Genomic DNA, 22,356 nt, shown 5'->3' with positions numbered 1-22,356 from the left:
ATCTGTGTTGTTGGACCAAGATCATACGATTCAGATTTCAATCTAGTTATTATTTTTGTAAAATAAAAATGGGTAATGCTAATGAGTGTCCCTGAACACCGATTAAGGAAGCCAAAAGAGGAAATTTTAAGGCAAAAGAGGAAGCATTTAAGCCCTGTTTGGATTGAGCTTATTTTGAGCTTATGAAAAAGTGTTTATGCAAATAAATAAGTTTTAATTTTAATTCATAAATTCTCACTAAAGAAAATTGTACCTTCATAAACTACATTAACAAACTTATAAATAATACATAAAAACATATTTATTTGCATAAGCTGCTTTGCATAAGCTCTAAATGAGCTTAATGTATTGATTACACAACTTTTGAATGCAAATATTACCCATTTGAAGTCATTATTTAAGCATTTAATACAAATATTACTATATTTGACTTCTTAACCAATGCCCCAGGGACACCGATAAACATGATCTAATAAATAATATCAAACTAGAGATATGAATCGTACTATCTCGATCCAACGATCATAAATGTGCGGATTTTATAAATACGTGAAGCTTGTGACATGGTCTAGTTATTTCGTGCTCACTAGTATAATTGCTCAACTCCACCAATGGAATATTGAGATCCCTAATGTAAGCGATTGGAGATCTATACGTACACGATACATCATCGAGAGTTGAAATTATTCTTGTTTTCTTTTCTTAATAGATTTGCCACTAAAAAACAATACACTGTGCTTTTTTTGTTCCTAAAATATTACCACATTCATCCATTGGAGTATTAGTATATATGACTATATAGTACTAGTATTGATAAAAAAAGTATGACTATATAGTATAGGAATATAATAAGACGATACGTAATAGATGACTGTCTGAAAATTGATATATGGCAGTGTAGATATGAGACAAGATGTATATTTATATGACAAATAGGGTATAATCTGTAATTAATTTATAACATACGATTACAACAAATTATTATATTATGACGTTTTCAAAATAGTTAACGAGAATGATGATTTTTTTAAATAAATAATTAAATTATGATTTTTTTATTTACCATAGCTTATCTCGAGGACACTTTAATGATGATATGTAATGTTAACGTTTGCTGAACTTTAAAGTTTGTCATAATCTCACGGAGCCTCTTGATCGAACCAAACTCACATAAATATTAGGTTATAAAAAAAAACCCTTAACTTTAGATGATTCAATTCGACATATAATTAGATATATTAAATGCAAACAATTGCCCATCTAAAAATTCAAACATTATTCATCACGTTAGGGGAGTCTCGCCTCTTTTCACTCGGACCCAACACCCTTGTTATAATTCCTAGTAAAATAATTTTATAGTTAAATAAAAGTATATCACATCACAATAGTATAATAATCCATGCATCCTAGCTATGCAATGACACCTTCAATGTTTAATAAACAAAATTCAACTATTGATGTATAAATATAAAAGAAATCCATGTGGGTAGGAGTAGTTGGTTGGCTTTACTACTTCTTGGTCCCTATTGAACGTTGAAAGAAGCCAAAACAAGCTTGTTGAATTTATTAATTAGAATACATAGAAAAGTCAATAAAAAGGCCAAGTCTAATCTTACGGTTAGTTGTGACTTCTTCCCATCTATTCTAGTTTTGATCCATTCTCTTCCCTATCTATATATATACCACCCACTCCCATTCATTGTTTTCATAAACTCTCATCTACAATTCATACACAAATTTTTTAAGCTCTCAATTCTCATCAATACAATACATGGTTTGTTTACAAATCTCAGCAGCAGCTAATTTATGTTCTTTGAGGACAGTTAATGCTGCTATCCATCTTCCAAAACTACCAAGTTTGTCTAATTTATCAATTCCACAATTATCAAAAACAAGAAAACTAATTGAGGAATTTAATGGATCCAAAGATCAAATAGAAAGGAATAATAATGTTGTCCTCACAACACAATCACATGATGAGTTGTACAGACAAAACAATAAGAAGTCAAATGCTATTATTAAATTATATGCAATCTTGGAAGCAGTTTCTGATAGAGTTGAAATGCATCAAAACATTGGCGAACAGCGTAGCAATTGGAACACTCTTCTCTTGAACTCCATCAACATGATTACTCTTACTGCTACAACCATGTCTGGTGTTGCTGCTACTGCTGCAGCTACTTGCTCTGATTCATCACTTTTGGCTTTGAAGTTATCTTCTGCTCTTTTATTCTCTGCAGCCACTGGATTGTTGCTTATCATGAACAAAATCCAACCTTCTCAATTGGCCGAGGAACAAAGAAATGCTACAAGATTGTTCAAGCAACTTCAAAGTCAAATCCAAACTAAAATTGCTATAGGAAATCCTACCGAGGAAGATGTCAAAGATGCAATGGAAAAGGTTTTGGCACTTGATAAAGCATACCCTCTTCCTTTATTGGGAGCAATGCTTGAAAAATACCCTTCAAAATTTGAACCTGCTAATTGGTGGCCTATGTCAAAAAAGGTAAAAACACAAAGCAAGAAAATGGGGAAAATGAATAATGGGTGGAGTAAAGAATTGGAAATGGAAATGAGGGAAGTTGTTGAAGTGATAAAGAGAAAAGACGCTGAAGATTATGACAGACTTGGAAACATAGCTTTGAAGGTAAACAAGAGTTTGGCAATTGCAGGGCCATTGCTCACAGGAATTGCAGCTATTGGATCGACGTTTGTAGGTAGTGGTTCTTTCGCTGCATTTGTTCCTCTCTTGGCTGGTTCATTGGCTTCTGCAATCAATACTTTTGAGCATGGTGGACAAGTTGGCATGGTTTTTGAAATGTATAGAGCTTCTGCTGGTTTTTTCAACTTGATAGAAACTTCAATTGAATCAACTTTGGGAGAGAAAGATTTAGAGAAAAGAGAAAATGGAGAGCTATTTGAAATGAAAATGGCTTTGCAATTGGGAAGAAGTGTATCAGAGCTGAGGGAACTTGCATCAAAATCAGCTTCTTGTCGCATCGAAGGTGTTGACATAGATGAATTTGCCAGCAAGTTATTCTGAGATAATCTTTAAGACTAACATATTACTTTGTTCTTTCATGTATAGATCCCAATTCACATTCTTTTATTATTTTATGTATAAACATTGTTAGTCCTTTGACATAGAAAGCAAATGTAAATATAGCCAACAGAGATCTGATTTTGCAAATATAATTTCAAACTTCATCCTCCAATTGAGTAGGAGAATTCATAATAACTATACTCTTTTCCCAACTTTGCTTCATTTAGTCCCTAGTTATCGAACTTAAAAGTTAGGCGACTATTCAGCTAATAGTTCTCAACAGTGATTTCTTTTTTGTCAAGTGATTATGCCAAATAAACGAACTATGTCCCGTAACTGTGTTGTCTTTAGTTCTTCCAAAGAGTATCTAAACTAGGAAAGACATAAGTTGAAATGTATTACATGATAAACCAAGACATTCCAACCATGTTGACACCATGCACCCCTTGGCCGCCACTTACCAAAGCACTACAGAAAAAGCTTTGCTATCTGTGGCGATCGGCACAAGCACAAATACATCGCGATTATATTTCAACCGATAGATGTTCATTTCAAACAATACATGAGTGGAGGAATATAAATAAAAGACTTAGCTACAATACCATTCATGCAGTATAGGTATGCATTGTCGTAGTGTCATTGGGGCAAATTTTTTGCAACATGTAGCATTTTTTCTTGATAAGTATCAATTAATTTTCATAAAATTACATGTTTATTCATGACACTTATTAATTGTTTTGCAAGTAATCTCATGAAAAAAATCCCCAATTTCATGTAAATACTAAGTTCTTATATCTTTTATGCCGGATAAGCTACTTTTACCTGTTTCCCTTCCTTTTTGCAGGTCTTTTGAGTTCTATTGCGAAGGAGAAGGAAAAGAGCAAAGATTGCGAGTTTAAGCAATTCCACTAAGCGAGCCAAGGCGATCTAGAAGTGAGTCAAGGCAGAAAGTCCAAGATTTTTCACTATTTAGAATCTTTTCAAATCCGTTCGGCGAATAGGAATCCACTAGAAATAATTGAAGACGACTAAAAAAGAGTTTTCCGAGCTGAAAAACGCTGAAACCTGAAGAAAGGTCAATCCACTAAGAGAATTTTGGCTTGTTGAGAAAATTCTCACTTTTCTTAATTTATAAAAAAGGCTCATATCTCATATTTTGACATTCTGAAAACAACTGAGGAAACACACACACACACACACACACACACACACACACACACACACACACACAGAGTAATGCAAAGGAAGATGGCCAAGGCGAAGGAGATCAAGGAAGCAACTTCAACATTAAATCTATTTTCGTCTTGCTATGTTGATGATTTTATTTCTGTTCTTACTAACCATAGGGCTAGATTTGCTAACCATAGGGCTAGATTTGCACACACATACACTGTCTGATCTTACTATCATTGAACTGATTAACTGAACGAGACATCAATAATTAATAGGTACAATGGATCTCACGTTTGCCCGCCATGGAAACGAATGATGATGGACATGTGGAAGCATAATTGAAAATTAGAAAGTATATAATCGATAAAGGAAAAGCATTAGATGATTAGTTAAGGAGGAACGATTCCTGCAATATTATCTTTTTACTCTTTGTTTTCAATTTTAACTGCAAAGATCCCACTCATGTACAAATAAACCCTACTTTCATAATCTGAATACTTATTTTTGATGCCTCTATAAAAGCAACTCATCAAATGGCGTTGGGACTTGTGTTTTAAGATATTGGAGGATCACAACGATTTTTATTGTTTTGAGTATATTAGTACATTTTTTTTAATATTGTATAGCAATATTTGTGTTCATCACTAACCCCTCTTTGCTAGCCAAGTAAAATCTTCTTGTTAGTTATTTCCTTTTCAGATTCTCCATATGAGATAGAGCCATGACTGATCGTGGTTACAACAACTTCTAAACTCAATTTGAGTATCAATTATACAACAATACAATCAACATCCTCCCGAGGAAGAAAGACCGTAAAAAATATAAGATGTTTTGAATTAATTCATGCAATATTAGTCCATGATAAACATGCAAAGAAACAATGAAATAATAAACAACTTAGCATATGTAATAGGACACATGAGTACACAACTAACTTGCACATCAGAAAGCATGAATGTTCGAATCAATGCTAGAACCATTCATGATGAACAAGACAATGTTACTAGTACTGATGAAGAATTTGGAGAGAGTATTGATGATATTGAAGAGGTCAAGATGATTTTGGGGAAGAGAAAAATGAGGAAGAAATAAAACACAAGATATGATAAGATTTTATCATGTCTTTGTCATATCAAAATTTAATTCAATTCTGTTATTTTTCTCCATTGTTATCATATGTAGCTACAAATGACATTACTTGTGCCATTATTTTTAGTTTGAAATGGGTATCCCCTTCTTCGGAATTATATATACTAATAGCATAATATGATTACAACACGTGGCAAGATTTTTTTTGTGATCAAATAACTTGGTAACGAGAATAAACGACGTTAAGTGTGGAGAAGGGCATAATCGTAGGGTTCGAACTTGCATGACAACAAATCGAATGTTCATGCAACTATCAAGTGAGGCGTACTTACAACCTCTTTCAAGAGTTTTAACATGGTTATATTTCCGAAGCTGAATTCCAACCTTCTTAAATGTGTAAAAACTAAATCTGGATTCGAACTCCAAAACCTCTAATTAAGCCGAAGGAAACTTGAATCATGTCATATAATTAAACACTAGAGTTTATTAGGTAATGCCATTTAGGTGTTAGTTAAATATGTAACAAACATTTTGTTAATAAAAAAATATCTCTAACTCACTATGTCTATTTCACTAAGGCTTTATTCGGAACAAATAACGGAAAATCGATAAATTAACTGATAGCTTATAATTGATGATTGATGGCTGATAGCTTATAGCTAACGATGGATGACTGATATTATATAAATTATAAGTTATAAACTAGCTTCTTGATCTTATCAAACATACTCTAATATTCTCGGGAACAAATAGTCTTTCTTTAGTGCCAATATCTGAATTCAGTAGTTTTTATATTTTACAACATTTTAGAATTTGATAGTGGATTGCTTTAAATTTAGGTTGGTATCCTCTTTGCACTTTTTAGGTTGACATGCTTGTTTCCATTGCAAAACATTGATTTATTAATTATTCAGTCCTCTTAAGTCAATGTTGATTTCAAATATTATTTTTCCCTAGTCTTCAAATTTTATTTGATAATAAATTAATTAAGAAAATAATGTCCATACAAAAGAGATATAGCAACGAACTGAAAATTCAAATTTTATGAAATTATAAATGTTGAACATTTTAAGACCTATGGTATATGGCCAGTTGAGTCAAAACAATGTTGGTGTGGCCAAACTGAAAGACACTTCAAAATAAAAGACATTTCTAAAATGGAGCATTAGCCATAGATTATATTGACAATTTAAAAGTAAAAGGATTAAATTGGTGAATGAAGAGATAAAGTCCATAGTTTTAATTTGTTATATGCTAATTACCAAGCTACTACGTAGTTTCGTTTTTCTTGCATGTAACGCAGTACTATTGTTCAGTCTTAATTATGGTTTTAATTTTACTATGTCGTATGTTGAGTGTGACCCAAACTAAGGACAAGGCTGGGAATTTTGAACAGAGACTATTTCAATTAAACTGGTCAATCAGGGTTTCTTTGTTTCATTCTGACCCCTTCTCTTTCGTTCTTTGCTATATATATAAATATTCATACCACCTTACACATATTAACATTCAACTAAAACCTTTCATATAAACACCCTTCAAATAATATTAATTCATATATATCATGGCTTTATTACAAACTTCAGTTCCAATTTCTTGTTCTTTATCATCATCTTCAAAGAAAGTAATTAATGCTTCAATCCATCTCCCAAAACTCACAAATATTTCATTGTCAAAGATACAAACTAGAAAACAAGTTGATGATCAAGAACTAAAAGTAATCAAACAGTACAAAAATACTCCATTATTAGAAAACAACAACATCACACAAATATTACAAGATCAACAACAAAAGCATTCTACAAATTCTAATGCTACAGTTCAACTCTATGCAGTCTTGGAAGCTGTATCAGACAGAATAGAAATGCATCACAACATTGGCGAACAACGTAACAACTGGAATAATCTTCTATTAAACTCCATCAACATGATTACTCTCACTGCTACAACCATGTCTGGCGTTGCAGCTGTCACAAGCGGGGAAGGTGCACCACTTATGGCTATGAAACTGTCCTCTGCTCTTTTATTCTCTGCTGCCACTGGATTATTGCTTATCATGAACAAAATCCAACCCTCTCAACTCACAGAGGAACAAAGAAATGCTACAAGATTGTTCAAGCAACTTCAAAGTCATATCAAAACTACAATTGCTATTGGAAATCCTACCGAGGAAGATGTCAAAGATGCAATGGAAAAGGTTTTGGCAATTGATAAAGCATACCCTCTTCCTTTATTGGGAGCAATGCTTGAAAAATACCCTTCAAAATTTGAACCTGCTAATTGGTGGCCTATTTCCAAAAAGGTAAAAACTCAAAGCAAGAAGATGGGGAAAATGAACAATGGATGGAGTGAAGAATTAGAAATGGAAATGCAGGAAGTCGCTGAAGTGATCAAGAGAAAAGATTCTGAAGATTATGACAGACTTGGAAACATAGCGTTGAAGGTAAACAAGAGTTTGGCAATTGCAGGGCCATTACTCACAGGAATTGCAGCAATTGGATCTACATTTGTAGGCAATAGTTCTTTGGCTGCATTTGTTCCTCTATTGACTGGTTCATTGGCTTCTGCTGTTAATACTTTTGAGCATGGTGGACAAGTTGGCATGGTTTTTGAAATGTATAGAGCTTCTGCTGGTTTTTTCAACTTGTTAGAAACTTCAATTGAATCAACTTTGGGAGAGAAAGATTTAGAGAAAAGAGAAAATGGAGAGCTATTTGAATTGAAAATGGCTTTGCGATTGGGAAGAAGTGTCACAGAGCTGAGGGAACTTGCCTCAAAATCAGCTTCTTGTCGCATGGAAAGTATCGAAATAGATGAATTTGCCAGCAAGCTCTTCTGAGATATTATTTCTTCAAGACAATAGACATTCTTTAATTCTTTCATAACATAGAAAACAAATGTAAATATAGATTACAGCGATCTGATTCTGTATATAATTTTTAACTTCATATATAATGTAATTGAGTAGGAGAATTCATGATATATATCTTTTCTTCCCCAATTTAGCTTGAGTCGGAGTAAAGTTGAGATTTTTTTAGTAAGAATGAGGGAAATGTACGAATAATGGTGGAAAAATTAAGGAATATGTTAAAATAGAAGTGTTAAAAAATTTGGGTAAAAATATTTTAGCTTAAGAATTAATAGACACTATTTAAACAATAAGAAAATTAGCGTCCAAATTTAGTAGACGTTAGAAATAATTAGCTTTTACGATTATAGTTTATAGCGTCCGCAAGACTGACGCGAAGATGCGTAAAAAAAGAAAGAAAGAAACATTTGTGTTAGATTTAGTGGATTCTAAATATATACTATGCTATTAATATCATAAATGGTTTGACGCTAAAATGTTTGATGCTAAATTGCAGTTTTCTTTTTGTGTGTACGTAAATTGATTATGTTTTATTAGATCTGAATGTTATGATTTGCCCGAATATTTAAATTGATTATATGTTTTTTTTTTTTAAAAGATGATTATATGTTTTTTTAAAGGTTTTTTCTAGATTATCTTTGAAGAATGGTGGATAATTTACCTGCCAACCAATGAAAATGAGCAATTTGTTGGTGTGGTCAAGATAGTTCATGGATACCACTTTAAAATATACTTATGTGGCTAATGTGTATTGGTTGGGGTAAATTACCCACCATTTCTGACGAAAAACAAACTCTAATATGTCTATGTTTGTTTCACAAATATTCTTTGGTCATAAGAACACAACTCAATTCCCCTGAACATTTCTTTTCTATAGTAATTCAACCCCAAATCTTTATTGATAGTAGTTGCTTTAAGGTTGGTATCCATCCTCTTTAGACTTTTTAGGTTGACATGTCTTTTTCCATTCCAAAACATTTATCTATTATTCAATATTTTTTTTGGTAGATTTAGTCAATCCTTTTATATCTATATTGATTTGAAATTATATTTTCTCATTCTTCAAATCTTAAATTGAAATAATAAAAAATCAACCAAAAAACTAAAATAACAGAATGTAACATAAGTGGTAGATACTTGATTCTCTATTTGATTCAAAGTTTAATTATGGAACATTAGTTGAGAGTGCATCTTAATTGTTTTGACTACCAAAACAAAAGTCCACATAGAAGAATATTCAAATTTTTAAAATTAAAATGCTGAAGATGGCTTATATATTGACAAATGGTATGACCAAACCCAAAGATACTTCAAAATCAAAGACATTTCTAAAACTAATGGAGCACTAGCCATATATAGCTTATATAATGACAAATGAAAAGTAAAAAATTAGTGAATGAAATGAAATAGAGAAAAAGTCCATAGCCTTTGTTGCAGGCTAATTACCAAGCTACTACTTAGTTTCATAATTCTTGCATGTAACGCAGCCTTAATTGTGGTTTTATTTGTACAACGTTGCATGTTGAGACCACCCAACATACACAAGGCTTGGAATTTTGAACAGAGACTATGTCAATTTTTAATTAATTCAATTGGTCAATCATAGTTTCCTTATTTGATTTTGACCCCTTCCCATTCTCTTTGGCATATAAATATTGCATACCACCTTACAAAATATAAAACATTCAAACAATATTACAAAAAACCAAAACCTTTTTATTTCCCCAACTATACACTATCCTAAATTAACACAAAGCAAACATCTTCAAATATTATTAATTTGTATATATCATGGCTTCAATATTACAAACTTCAGTTCTAACTTCTTGTTCTTTATCATCTTCAAAGAGAGTAATTAATGCTGCAATTAATCTTCCAAAACTCCCAAATATTTCATTGCCAACTATTCAAACCAGAAAACAAGTTGTTGATCAAGAATTAAAACTACAAAACAATGAACACATCAACAAAACAGAAATATTACAAGATCAACAACAAAAGCATTCTACAAATTCTAAAGCCACAATTCAACTCTACAGTTTTAGAAGCTGTATCAGACAGAATAGAAATGCATCACAACATTGGCGAACGTAACAACTGGAATAATCTTCTTTTGAACTCAATAAACATGATTACTCTCACTGCTAAGACTATGTCTGGTGTTGCAGCTGTCACAAGTGGGGAAGTTGCACCACTTTTGGCTCTGAAACTATCTTCTGCTCTCCTGTTTTCGGCAGCCAACGGATTGTTGCTTATCATGAACAAAATCCAACCCTCTCAACTCACAGAAGAACAAAGGAATGCCACAAGATTGTTCAAGTAACTTCAAAGGCAAATTCAAACTACAATTGCTCTTGGAAATCCTAGTGAGAAATATGTTAAGGGTGAGATGGAGAAATACAAATCGTCCAATAAAATAGGAAAAATGAACGAATGGAGTGAAGAATTAGAAATGGAAATGAGGGATGTTGTTGAAGTGATAAAGAGAAAAGACGTTGAAGATTATGATAGACTTGGAAACATAGCATTGAAGGTAAACAAGAGTTTGGCAATTGCAGGGCCATTACTCTCAGGAATTGCAGCTATAGGATCTACATTTATTGGCAATAGTTCTTTGGCTGCTTTTGTTCCTCTATTGGCTTCTGTAATTAATACTTTTGAGCATGGTGGACAAGTTGGCATGGTTTTTGAAATGTATAGAGCTTCTGCTGGTTTTTTCAACTTGATAGAAACTTCAATTGAATCAACTTTGGGAGAGAAAGATTTAGAGAAAAGAGAAAATGGAGAGCTATTTGAAATGAAGATGGCTTTGCAATTGGGAAAAAGTGTATCAGAGCTAAGGGAACTTGCATCAAAATCAGCTTCTTATCGCATGGAAGGTGTTGACATAGATGAATTTTCCAGCAAAATTTTCTAAGACATACATATATTTTGATATTTAGAGCTTTGCAAATAGAAAGACGCGACCTTACAACAATTTTTTTTTTCACACACAACACAAAAATCATATATTTTGATATTTAGAGCTTTGCAAATGGAAAGAAGTGACCTTACAACTTTTTTTTTTCACCGTTACCAATTATATATTGCATTTTATTATTCGTATGTCAATCCTTTACAATAAACCCAAGCGGAGCACGAGTCAAAAATCTAATATATAGTTACAATTTAGATTACAACAACGACTGTGAGCCCCTTGCCTCTCTTCCATTTCTATATATGAGTCATACTCAACAATATTCACTTTGATGAATATCAAACCTTATGGAGTTTTTCTGCATGATGTGCACTACTAGAAAAAACAAAATTAGCGGGGGAAATTAGTGACGGAAAAAATAAAATTCCTCACAAATTTTATGATCGTAAAATTTAGTGACGGAATTAGAGAGGGATTTCACGTTTTCCCTCACAAAATTTCCCTCACTAATTTTTGTTTTTTAGTAGTGGTGCTAGAATTTGAAACATTAAGATTTATAACTAAATTACATTTTTTAGGCTTTTTTTTTTTATCCAAAATTTTGAAGCATCTGGAGCAGATGTTTGCTTTGTATATTGTAGATGTGTAAAACACATTCACCTCCTATATATTGAGTTAGAAATGCCTAATAATCTAATGCAGAGGAGACAAACACACGAGACATATATGTTGACATGTTGTCTTGCGTGTCACAAATTCACAATATAGTATTTAAGAATAAGAAACATACGATACGAGACATGAGTCTTACTGTATTTCATTAGTATATGTAACTGAAGCGAAAGTACTATAGGGCCATGCATTTATTAGAATGTTAATTGATTGATATTAACGTACACCAATGATGGGATGGGGTTTCCATTTATGGCTTCATTACTTTAAACAGGAATTGGTCAAGATTATGACATAAGCACGTATCTAGCACCTTCTTTTCTAGTCGTGATTAGTACAAATAATTATTATTGTTTTGACTCAATTATTAGTATAAATAAAAAATTTTATGGTGAAGTTGTAAGAATGATTTTTCTGATAAAGTTAAATGACAACTGTTGCTAATACTTTTGAACAAGTTGGTATGATGTTTCAGATGTATAGAAACTGTAGTGGATTTTTTGAGCTTTTGGAAGAGACGGTTGAAGAAACTATTGAAGATAAAGATTTGAATAAAAGAGAAAACGGGGAAGTGTTTGAAATGAAGATTGCTTTAAAATTGGGAAGAAGTGTAATGGAGATGAGAGAATTTGCCTCGAAATCTGCTCTCTATCGGATGGAAGGACGTGAGATAGATGAATTCGCCAACAAACTCTTCTGAAAACAACATTTTTTTTTTGTTTGATTCATTCTTTTCATACGAATTCTTTCAATTATTTTGAAAATAAAACCGTTGAACGTTTGAGGAGTAACTTTAGAGAATTGTATAATGTACTCCCATTTTTCTTATAGTAAATACAACGGGTACGATAATGCTTGTGGAAAATACAACGATGCTTGATCTGTTTTGGCCACCTAGATTAGGTGGTCACATTGAACCAAGTGTTAGGCATTGACACAACCTGGATAGGGAAACACTCTCCAGGATAACAAAATCATTTATCCCCTAATTGACGAAAAATGCCATATTCATATGCATGAATCTTGGGAATGTTAATGAGCATAGGAGACAAATGAATAGCGACATGGTTCAAACATAGTTCTAAAATGCCAATCTCGACATTAACCATTATCGTTTGCCACCATTGCAATATGAGAATGTGAACTGTTATTGAGCAGTGACTTGTATGTTCACCAAAATCCTTTAGTAGATGCGTTAGGGCGCATCATTTTAGTCAACCAAATGGACCACAATGTTATCAAGTGGTCGAGCTAGGTCTCAATAGGGTTGGTTTTGACGTGGAACATCCTAATCATTCGTTCTTTACTTCTCCATCTTCTAAAAGGGCACAACACATGTTGAAGTCCCAAGAGGCGCTAAATATCCCAAATTGGCCATGTTCATAGGGGATATTGGGGAATCAATCATTAAACACATTGCAAAATTCTCCACAAAAATATGGGAATTTGCAATAGTTAAAATGAGTTTATCCCAAGTTCTTTAACCAAGAATGCATTCTCATGGCTATCCACCCTAAGTGAAATTCTATTCACTCATGGACTCGGTTAGAATTAAGGTTGTCAAAATCGGGATTTTGCTTTAGGTCGAAAGGGAATAGAAAAATCAAAAATTCTAAAATCGCAATCAAAATCGAAGGATTTTGCTCAACTATTTTTGTAGAATCAATATCAAAAATCGTAAAATCGCAATACAAATCGATGAATTATACCAAAACAAAAATAATGCTAACTATATATTATAAATTATATATAGTCATAAATTACTCGGTAAGTCCACAAAATATTTATACATAAATGACTAAAAAAAGTGGACTAAATCTTTCAAAATCCTTCAATTTTGTATGAATTTCGGGATTTTGTAGGATTTTGATACGATTTTACTAAGATTTTGCCTATTTTAAGATTCTCCTATGAATTTGAGTCATTAAAGGTAAGTAAAATCGCAAAATTTTAAATTTTAAGATTGAATTCTGAATTTTGACAACAATGGATAGAATGTAGTTTCCATAACCAATTCTTCAGAGGTGACCTAAAGGTTACATTAACCAATATTGATGGATTAGTACAATATCAAAAGAATTGGTAACGATTTTGCCGACAATTACCTATAAAGGTTTAGACATCATAATGGTTGTAGATTGGTGGTTTAGATTTTTACATTAGAGAAAAATTGGTCAATCAACATCTTGTTGACTTGGTCCAATTAGGAGAAAAAGTTCGACAAATTGAACAACTTAGGGCTGAAAAGTATCAAATTAATATGTTTTAAGTCCTCAGAATTGTCGGACCAAGACACTTGTGAAACAAATCTTACCAAGTTAAAGAATGCTCTTTCCTGTGTTTGTATCCCATACGAGGCTAAGATGAAACGCATATTTTAATAGAAAGGTTTATAGATGTGTTATTTGAACAATTATTTTGGTGGCAACTTTTGGAACAACCATAAATTTATAAAGGAAATTAGTTATTGACACGAAAACCAAAATAATAGAGAGAGAAAGTAAAAGTATAATGTAAGTATGAGAGAGAAAGTTGTCACAAAAATTGTCAAAAAATAGATGTTCAAATATCATTTCTCAAAGATTTATACATTTGGTGTCACTAAAACCGACAAAACATCTGACATCTTGTTGAAAGATACACAAATGAAATGTTATGATTGATAGGATTTTGGTAAATGTATCAAAATTATCGAAGTAATATTAAAGATTGTATTTATGAGGATTTTTGTTTACTTTTACTTAACAATTTCATTATTTAAAGGATGTATTAAATTTAAGGTTGTTCTAAGTAGTTGGGTTGGTATTTGTAACATAAATTGTTTAAAGCCGATAAAAGCTTTGGTTGTAGAAATTTATGAAAAAATATAGTTAAGACATTCGAATCATCCGATGTTCTTATTTGGTAATTTGCACCCCTGTTCAATCAATGTCTTTCTAGTTTAACAACAGATTAATAAAATGGTTCTACTCAATCTCTTGACCTAGAACCCTGTCTGCAAATGACAATCCCTTAAGGCGTGTTTGGATTGAGGGTTTAGGAGGGAAAGGGAGGGGAGAGTTTACTTTTCATTTTTAAAGTACAGACGATATAACATGTTTTTCTAAAATAAATTAAGTGCGATTGAAGTATTATATGATCATTTATCATGTTAACTTTTTAAAAAACATTTCATAGTGTCCTTAATTTAAAAATTAAAAGTAAACCCTCCCTTCCCTTCCCCTCCTAAACTCTCCATTCAAATACACCATTAATCTCTTAAGTGAATTCGAAACTTTAACAATCCGTTAATCCCTAAATCATAACCTAATAATTTTCTATCTCTAGCTTAATTACTTAGGTTAAACATGTTTCCTAGATCAGATATTCAAAAACCATGGCTAGTGGTCTTTTAAGTTCTAGGATCAATTTACACATTCGGGATGCTAGTGCTAGTAGTCAATCATAAACAAACATATAAACAACATTAAACACAAGGTAATAAATTAAAATAGACTTTCATTGATATATTCAAGAGAGTTCATACAAATTAGGTCTCCATAAAATTACACCAGTTTCATCTAAGTCTCAACCACAAGGAGATTAGTTACTCATAGCTAAAGTACAAATAACTAATGCGAAACCAAGATTCACACATGTAATGGAGGACTGACTATGAGTTTTGATGGCCTCCCACCAGATCTTCAATGCTTCAGCTTCAAAATATGTCTTTTTTCTCAAAAATCTCGAACCCTTCTTCAGAAAATGTGTTTGCCTTAAATAGATCCATCGAAAATCAGCCCCCGAAGTGTTAAAATCGGCCCCCGAAATCTTCATGAATTCAAATTTCAGCTGCACACTCCTGCGAAATCGGTGGCCAAAAAATGTCGAACCAAACTGGTTCTTGTGCCTTGAAATCGGCGCCCGATGGTAAGAAATTAAACGCCCGATTTTGCTTTTCTCAAACTTCCTGCTTACTGTTGTTTTTAACTTCCAACTCCCATGTTTACAATGAGTTTCACATAAAAAATGACTAACAACAGAGAGATGACATGACAGAGTGTCATCAATGATCACATGAATTCAAAAACGAAAAATATCACAATAGAATCAGTCACGCAACTAATAAATATTGTTTATGTTTTAAGGACATTTTCCAGGTAGCACCATTGAAAGGTTAAAGGTCCTATTCCTATAAACGTCAGCAAGATGGTGAACATACGCCATTATGATCAATAATAGAAAAATTTAATTACACTTTTGGTTCTTGTGTTTTGGTCTACTCACGAAATTGGTCCTGCCCTTTTAAAATAGAACAAAACTGTCCTTCAATTATCATTTTTGTTGCATTTTTCGTCTTACCCCCAATTTTATTCTCCAAAAACGCAGAGAAATGACAGTTTTAGACCTACCCCTATGATTAACCATGAAATAAACAAGGAATAAAGCATGTGGGTACAAAGAATCCACTTTATTTTATTCAACACACTAACCAAAAAAACCCTAATTTCTAAGATATTTTTCAAATTAGGTTTTTTTTTTTGTTAGTGTGCTGGATAGAATAGATTCCTTGTACCCACATGTTTTATTTCCTTGTTGATTTCATGGTTGAACATAGGGTAGGTCTAAAACCGCTTAAAACTGTCATTTCTCTGCATTTCTGGAGTTTGAAAATAGGAGGTAGGACGAAAAATGCAACACAAATGATAATTGAAGACCGTTTTGTTCTGTTTTAAAAAGGTAAGACCAATTTCGTGAGTAGGCCAAAACACAAGGACCAAAAGTGTAATTAAATCTAATAAAAAATCATTTCCACTCTACTGCTAGAGGCTTAGGCACCATACGATAAATTATGTGATTAATCACTTGTATTCTTGCTTACACTTTCCTTTATTTTTATGTTTTCTTTATAACCAGACTTTGTTGCTAAAAATTGTAAATATGCATGAATTGATTATATGTACAAAATCTTAAAATTATAAAATTGAAGTGTTGAGACCCGGTCCAAGGCTTATTAATAGCAGACTAATTGTGAATGCTCAATGGTCCCAAATGGCTTGACACCAAAGAGTGATTATGACTAGTTATAATCAATAACTAGTTGGTGTACAAAATGTCTAGACATCGAGGACTAATGAGTAGTTGATGGTCGTTAAAAAAAGTGAGTAGTTGGTGATTATTAGAAATCGTGGTTGAGCTTAACACAACCCCACAAAACTGGTTTGTGAGGTGATGATTGCCCCCACTTATAAATAAATTGTCAGACCAACTCCTAACTGATGTGGGACTTTTAACAATGATTAACCTAGATACGAAAAAATCTTACTTGTTACGTATAATTATAATAATATTGGTGTTGTAAAAAATAGGAATAAATTATCTCTATAAATAATAATCATCATACAAATAAAAGCATGAATTAAATATTGAAGAGAATAAACAAGAGGGATATCAAGTAAACTCATCCGTTCTTAAAAATAATTGAGGTAATTTGATCTCGGCAAAATCAAAGTAAACAAACACTAAACCATGAAAGTGATAACCTGCAAAACAGTAAACCATTACATAAACCTGAGACGTGATAGGATCACTGTCGTTAAGGATTCATCTGCCTCATAAGCACATTTTCTCTTAGGATACAACATGTTCTTCTCTGATATGAATCATTCTCTGATATGAATCATACTAGAGATGACAGAACAACTTAAATTTGATAAACTCAGGAGAGTCTGCCATGTAAAATAAAGGATATAGATATTTATTATATAAAAGAAAATGGTACTGCCAATTCTTCGAAACTAAAACGTGCGTTCCTGTTAATAGATGAAATTGGCAGTTTTAATAGTGAGAAAAAGTAGGCATTAACTTCTCAAATATAAAAGCAATTGATACTAAAAATATAACGTGCCTTTAATTATTTTCGGTTGCAACAAATGATAGTATAAATACTTAGATTTAACCAAGTCAAAATGATGTGGCCAAAAGAATTAGACCAAGTCAACTATTAATTTTAATCATAAATAAAATAATAATAATTCTCTATTAACTATATATATATTATAAAACTTTTGAAATATACAAAAATTACAACAATTGGTTGGTGGTTAATTAAATTTAGTTTCTATACAAGCAAATGTACACAAAAACTAGAGGTGTACGTGGGTGGGTTTGGGTTGGGTTTGACCAAACCCAAAACCCGAACCATATAGAGTACTCCGGTTTGGGTGAGGTAAAATGTCCATCCGTTATATTACTGGGTGGGTCTGGACAAACCCACTAGTTTTCGGTTTGGTTTGGGTTGGATGGTGGGTTACCCAAGTTATTTTTTTTTGTTTTTTTGTTAATACTAATGACGCATCCTCCTATTTTTTTCTCATAAAATTTACTCAACTTTTTATTTTCTTAATAAAATTGTGTAACCTATTTCACTATATTTTAACGTTATAAAATAATAAGTTATAATATTAAATAATAAATTTCATCATAAAATAAAATATTTGCAACAAACTAAAGTGGGATGGCATAAAATTGCTTTAACTTCAAAATAACTAAAAAGTTCAACATCATAATTTGTAACTCTAACATGTTTTTATTTTCAATATAGAGGATGTGTTGTGTCAATTTTAGAAATTAGACATTGATTTTCAATATAGATGATTTATTGTGTCAAATTTAGAAGTTAGACTTGGTTTATAACCATTTTATTTTAAAGAAAGATTATAACCAAAATCTTTGTTATTCTCCTTCCTCCCTATGAAAATGAAAATGAAAAAAAAAATAAACATTATTGGGTAAGTGGGTTTATTGGGTTTGGGTTTGGTTTTACCCAAAACCCGTTATTTTTTATGAGTTTTTTATTTTTTAAAACCATATCCACCCAATCACCCAACCCAACCCACTTTTTTGGTTTTTTTTGGGTGGGTTCGATGGTTTTTTGGATTTACCCAATCCATGAACACCCCTAACAAAAACAATCAAAAGGACACCAATGAATTTGTAAGAAATAATCATAATTGAATCAAAGAATTGTTAAGTTAGATCAAGAAAAAAGTAAACTAAAAACAATTAGAAAAGCTTGCTTGCAAATTCATCAACTATAGTTCCCTCAACACGAGAGTAAGCTGATTTTATAGCAAGATCTCTTAATTGTGACAAACTTCTTCCCAATTTCAAAGCCAATTTAATTTCAAACAAATCTCCATTTTCTCTTTGTTCTTCATCTTCTTCTAATATATTCTCTTGAATTGAACTTTCCATCATTTGAAAGAATCCACCACAAGCTCTATACATTTCAGAAACCATACCAACTTGTCCACCATGCTCAAAAGAATTAACAGCAGTAGCCAATGCTCCAGCCATAACAGGTACTATAGATGCCAATGAACCTTGACCAACAAATGTGGACCCCACAGCTGCAATTCCAGTGAGTAATGGTCCTGCAATAGCCAATGTCTTATTTATCTTCAACACCAAGTTTCCTAATCTCTCATAATCTTCCATATCTTTTCTCTTCATAACTTCTAATACATCTTTTACTTCACTTTCTAATCCTTCATTCCATCCATTTTTCTTTGTTTCATTATTTTCTGAATGAAAACTATTGTTGCTTCTTCTAGATGATTTTTTTGTAGGCCTCCAATTTGCAGGTTCATATTTTTGAGGGAATTTTTCAATCATAACTCCTAACAAAGGTAGTGGATAAGCTCTATCAAGAGCTAGAACTTCTTGAATAGTATCCTTTATATATTCCTCTGTGGGGTTCCCAATTGCTATTGTTGTTTCAATCTGGGACTTAAGCTGTTTGAACAATCTTGTTGCATTTCTTTGCTCCTCAGCAAGTTGTGAAGGTTGGATTTTGTTCATGATAATTAACATACCAGTAGAAGCTGAGAATAAAAGTGCGGAAGATAATTTGAGGGCTAAAAGAGGAGCACCGGAGCCGCTTATGGCTGATATACCTGCCATGGCGGTGGCGGTGAGAGTGATCATGTTGATGGAGTTTAATAGAAGGGTATTCCAATTATCGCGTTGTTCGCCAATGTTTTGATGCATTTCTATTCTGTCGGATACAGATTCAAGAATTGCATAGAGTTGAGTAATGGTTTTTGTTTTTGTTTTTGGTGATTTAGAAGAAGGAGAATTGTACTTGGGTGAATAATGATAATCATTTTCTTGAATCATTATTGGGATTGTGTGTATGAGTTGACCGTTTAATTCTTCAAACAGCTTCCTGCTTGGTCTTGTTTTTGGAACTATGGAAAGAGCTTTAGGGAGTTTTGGAACATTGAAAGAGGATTTAATCATTTTTTGATCTGAAGAAAAAGAAGAAAGCATAGATGAAACTTGTAAAGAAGCCATATATGTGATCTAATGAGAAATTAGATAGGTAGATGTTTGTTATGTGTGTTGAATTTCTTAAGGTTTTCTTGTGAAATTTTGTATGGTTGAATAAATGTGTGTGGGTTGTGTAATATATATATATATATATATATATATATATATATATATATATAGGTGATGACTGATGTGTGAACAAGAAGAGAATGAATGGGTCAGATAAGGAAACTATTTGACTGGGTGTTACTGGTTGACTTCATTTTGTTTGATTATTCAACTCTTACTGTTCAAACATTTTCACCTCGTACACGGTTGTATGGATACGTTCAAAAATTACATCGTGCGATACGAGATCAAAATTCAAAGGCTTTTCCTTGCTCATGCTTGATACTCCCCGTCACAAAACATGTGACCTAATTTCATATGTCGTAATTAATAATACATTAAATCTCATGAGATGGTGACATTTATAGTTTTGAAATGTCTTTTTAATATAATATTGCTATCATGTTTTTCTCTAAGTTGTCAAAATCATAATTTTAATGGTAATCTTAATATTTTTTTTTTGACCCAGCCATTTTATTATTTTTGCCACATTCTTTTATCATATATTGTTAACAATATTTGGCTTAGAAGAGACAAAAATATAAATGCTAGACTATGGCTGTCAAACTCGTGTAGATTCAGACTCGGGTAGTTTCAGATAGACTTGTAAATACTTTCATAGACCTGTGTGTCTGTGACGAGTTTGAGCCCATGATTTTTTTTTAGCAAATGATCAATTTGGTCCATGACTCGCATCTCACTGTCACAAAGGTCATTGACTCAGGATTAAATACAAAGTAGTCTCTGAATGTGTAATCGGTTTAGTCTCTGATGTTAAAAACTTCTATTAACTTACGAGGTGGTGTACATGAGGTGTCACAAAGATTAAACTGAAAGTGGAAAATAGTCGTTTGGTCCCTAAATTGAAAATCAATATTCCGAAATTGAATCTCAAATTCCTAAATCCCGAATTTAATCATAAAATCCCTAAATTTCATCTAATTCCCTCTTTTGTTCAAAATGAATTTTTTTTTGTTGTTGTTAATTATATGGACTGTACTAAATTCTAATGTTTATTAGAAATCACCACATTTTACTCATCAATTCCAAAAAGTATAATCTTTCTCTCATTCTATAGTGAAAATGCACTGAAGCTAATTAGTACGTTTTTACATGCATGTTTGATAAATGTGTTTTAGTACAAACTAAGATATGGTTGAAGCTATTTTGATCATGTTTAGTTAAGCCAAAGTTTGGAGGCATACTCAATTGTTTGACGGTTACGAAACATGCATAGATTTTTTTACTAAAATCACATTTGACATGAGACATACTATTAATTATAATAATCGACACCATATAAACTAAACTCTTTTGATTGACAACACAAAAGATTTGGAGTTTACTATGTTCATTTCTTACCACAAATCTCCACTGATTAACAACAGCTCAAAAATGAAATTGATATTGAACAAAGAGGAAATTAGATGAGATTTAGAGATTTAAGAATTTGAGGATTAAATTCGGGATTTAGAGATTTAGGGATTTGAGATTCAGGGATCAAAGTGACTAATTTCTTCTTTCACTTAGTCCGTGTGACATCTCATGCACGCCGCCTCATCAGTTAACATAAGTTTTTTAACATGACTAAACTGATAACAGAAGTGCACATTCAGGGACTACTTTGTATTTAATCTTGACTCAGGGACATTTGTGACCGCGAAATGCAGAGTCAGGGACCAAAGTGACCATTTACTCATTTTTTTAAATAAAAATTTTGTTGAAAAAAAACCAAACTAAACAAAATTTGAAAGAAAAAAAAAAAAATCTAGAATCCTTTTTTCTCTTGTATCATATATTTATGATTTTTTTTTTCTTCATAAAATAGTTAATGTTTTTTTAAATGAATGATTATGTTATGATATATTTTTCTTATGGGTTAAATAAGTTTTAGTTTCTTTAAAATTTTCAAATTTTGCCTTTAATCTATCTAAAAGTTTTCTTCAATATTTGGTCCTTAAAATATTTTTAGTCATTGAACCCTGCTTTTAAGTTTACTCATGTGTATTATTTAGAATTTTGATTTTTTTTTTCAATCATATTCAGTTCATTAAAGAATTCTCTCTTAAAAAATTATTGAGTATTTAAATTATTTTGTTTTTGACACTTAAAAACTCTTATTTAATTCATGTTTTGTTAAAAAAAACTAATTCTTTTGAAAAAGATTCTTAT

General features: G+C 31.9%; 3 protein-coding genes across 4 annotated transcripts; 2 read left to right on the top strand and 1 right to left on the bottom strand.

Moving 5' to 3' along the window:
* The first annotated feature begins 1,695 nt into the window (after nt 1–1,695).
* Nucleotides 1,696–11,106, top strand: LOC25486197 (probable F-box protein At4g22030). Of its 2 annotated transcripts, none has more exons than XM_039830341.1 (2): nt 1,696–2,781; nt 10,830–11,106. In XM_039830341.1, the coding sequence occupies exons 1-2, from the start codon at nt 1,772–1,774 to the stop codon at nt 11,089–11,091; spliced, it is 1,272 nt and encodes a 423-aa protein (XP_039686275.1). In that variant the 5' UTR covers nt 1,696–1,771; the 3' UTR covers nt 11,092–11,106. The 2 variants fall into 2 exon arrangements, with proteins under 2 accessions (XP_039686275.1, XP_039686274.1); XM_039830340.1 differs by having other exon boundaries at nt 1,696–2,792; nt 10,841–11,106.
* On the top strand, nt 6,839–8,291 carry LOC120578140 (probable F-box protein At4g22030). Its single transcript, XM_039830339.1, has one exon. It carries the CDS (start codon nt 6,870–6,872, stop codon nt 8,142–8,144), a length of 1,275 nt encoding a protein of 424 aa, XP_039686273.1. The 5' UTR covers nt 6,839–6,869; the 3' UTR covers nt 8,145–8,291.
* A 7,627-nt stretch (nt 11,107–18,733) lies between the features above and the next one.
* Nucleotides 18,734–20,197, bottom strand: LOC25486194 (probable F-box protein At4g22030). The gene has a single exon (XM_013607405.3). The coding sequence runs from the start codon at nt 20,098–20,100 to the stop codon at nt 18,808–18,810; it is 1,293 nt and encodes a 430-aa protein (XP_013462859.1). The 5' UTR covers nt 20,101–20,197; the 3' UTR covers nt 18,734–18,807.
* Nucleotides 20,198–22,356: the final 2,159 nt, after the last annotated feature.

Source organism: Medicago truncatula, chromosome 2 (assembly GCF_003473485.1).
Source record: "Medicago truncatula cultivar Jemalong A17 chromosome 2, MtrunA17r5.0-ANR, whole genome shotgun sequence".
Taxonomy (NCBI): Eukaryota; Viridiplantae; Streptophyta; class Magnoliopsida; order Fabales; family Fabaceae; genus Medicago; species Medicago truncatula.
Note: the sequence above shows the minus strand (reverse complement) of the source record. Positions and strands in the feature narration are given on the sequence as shown.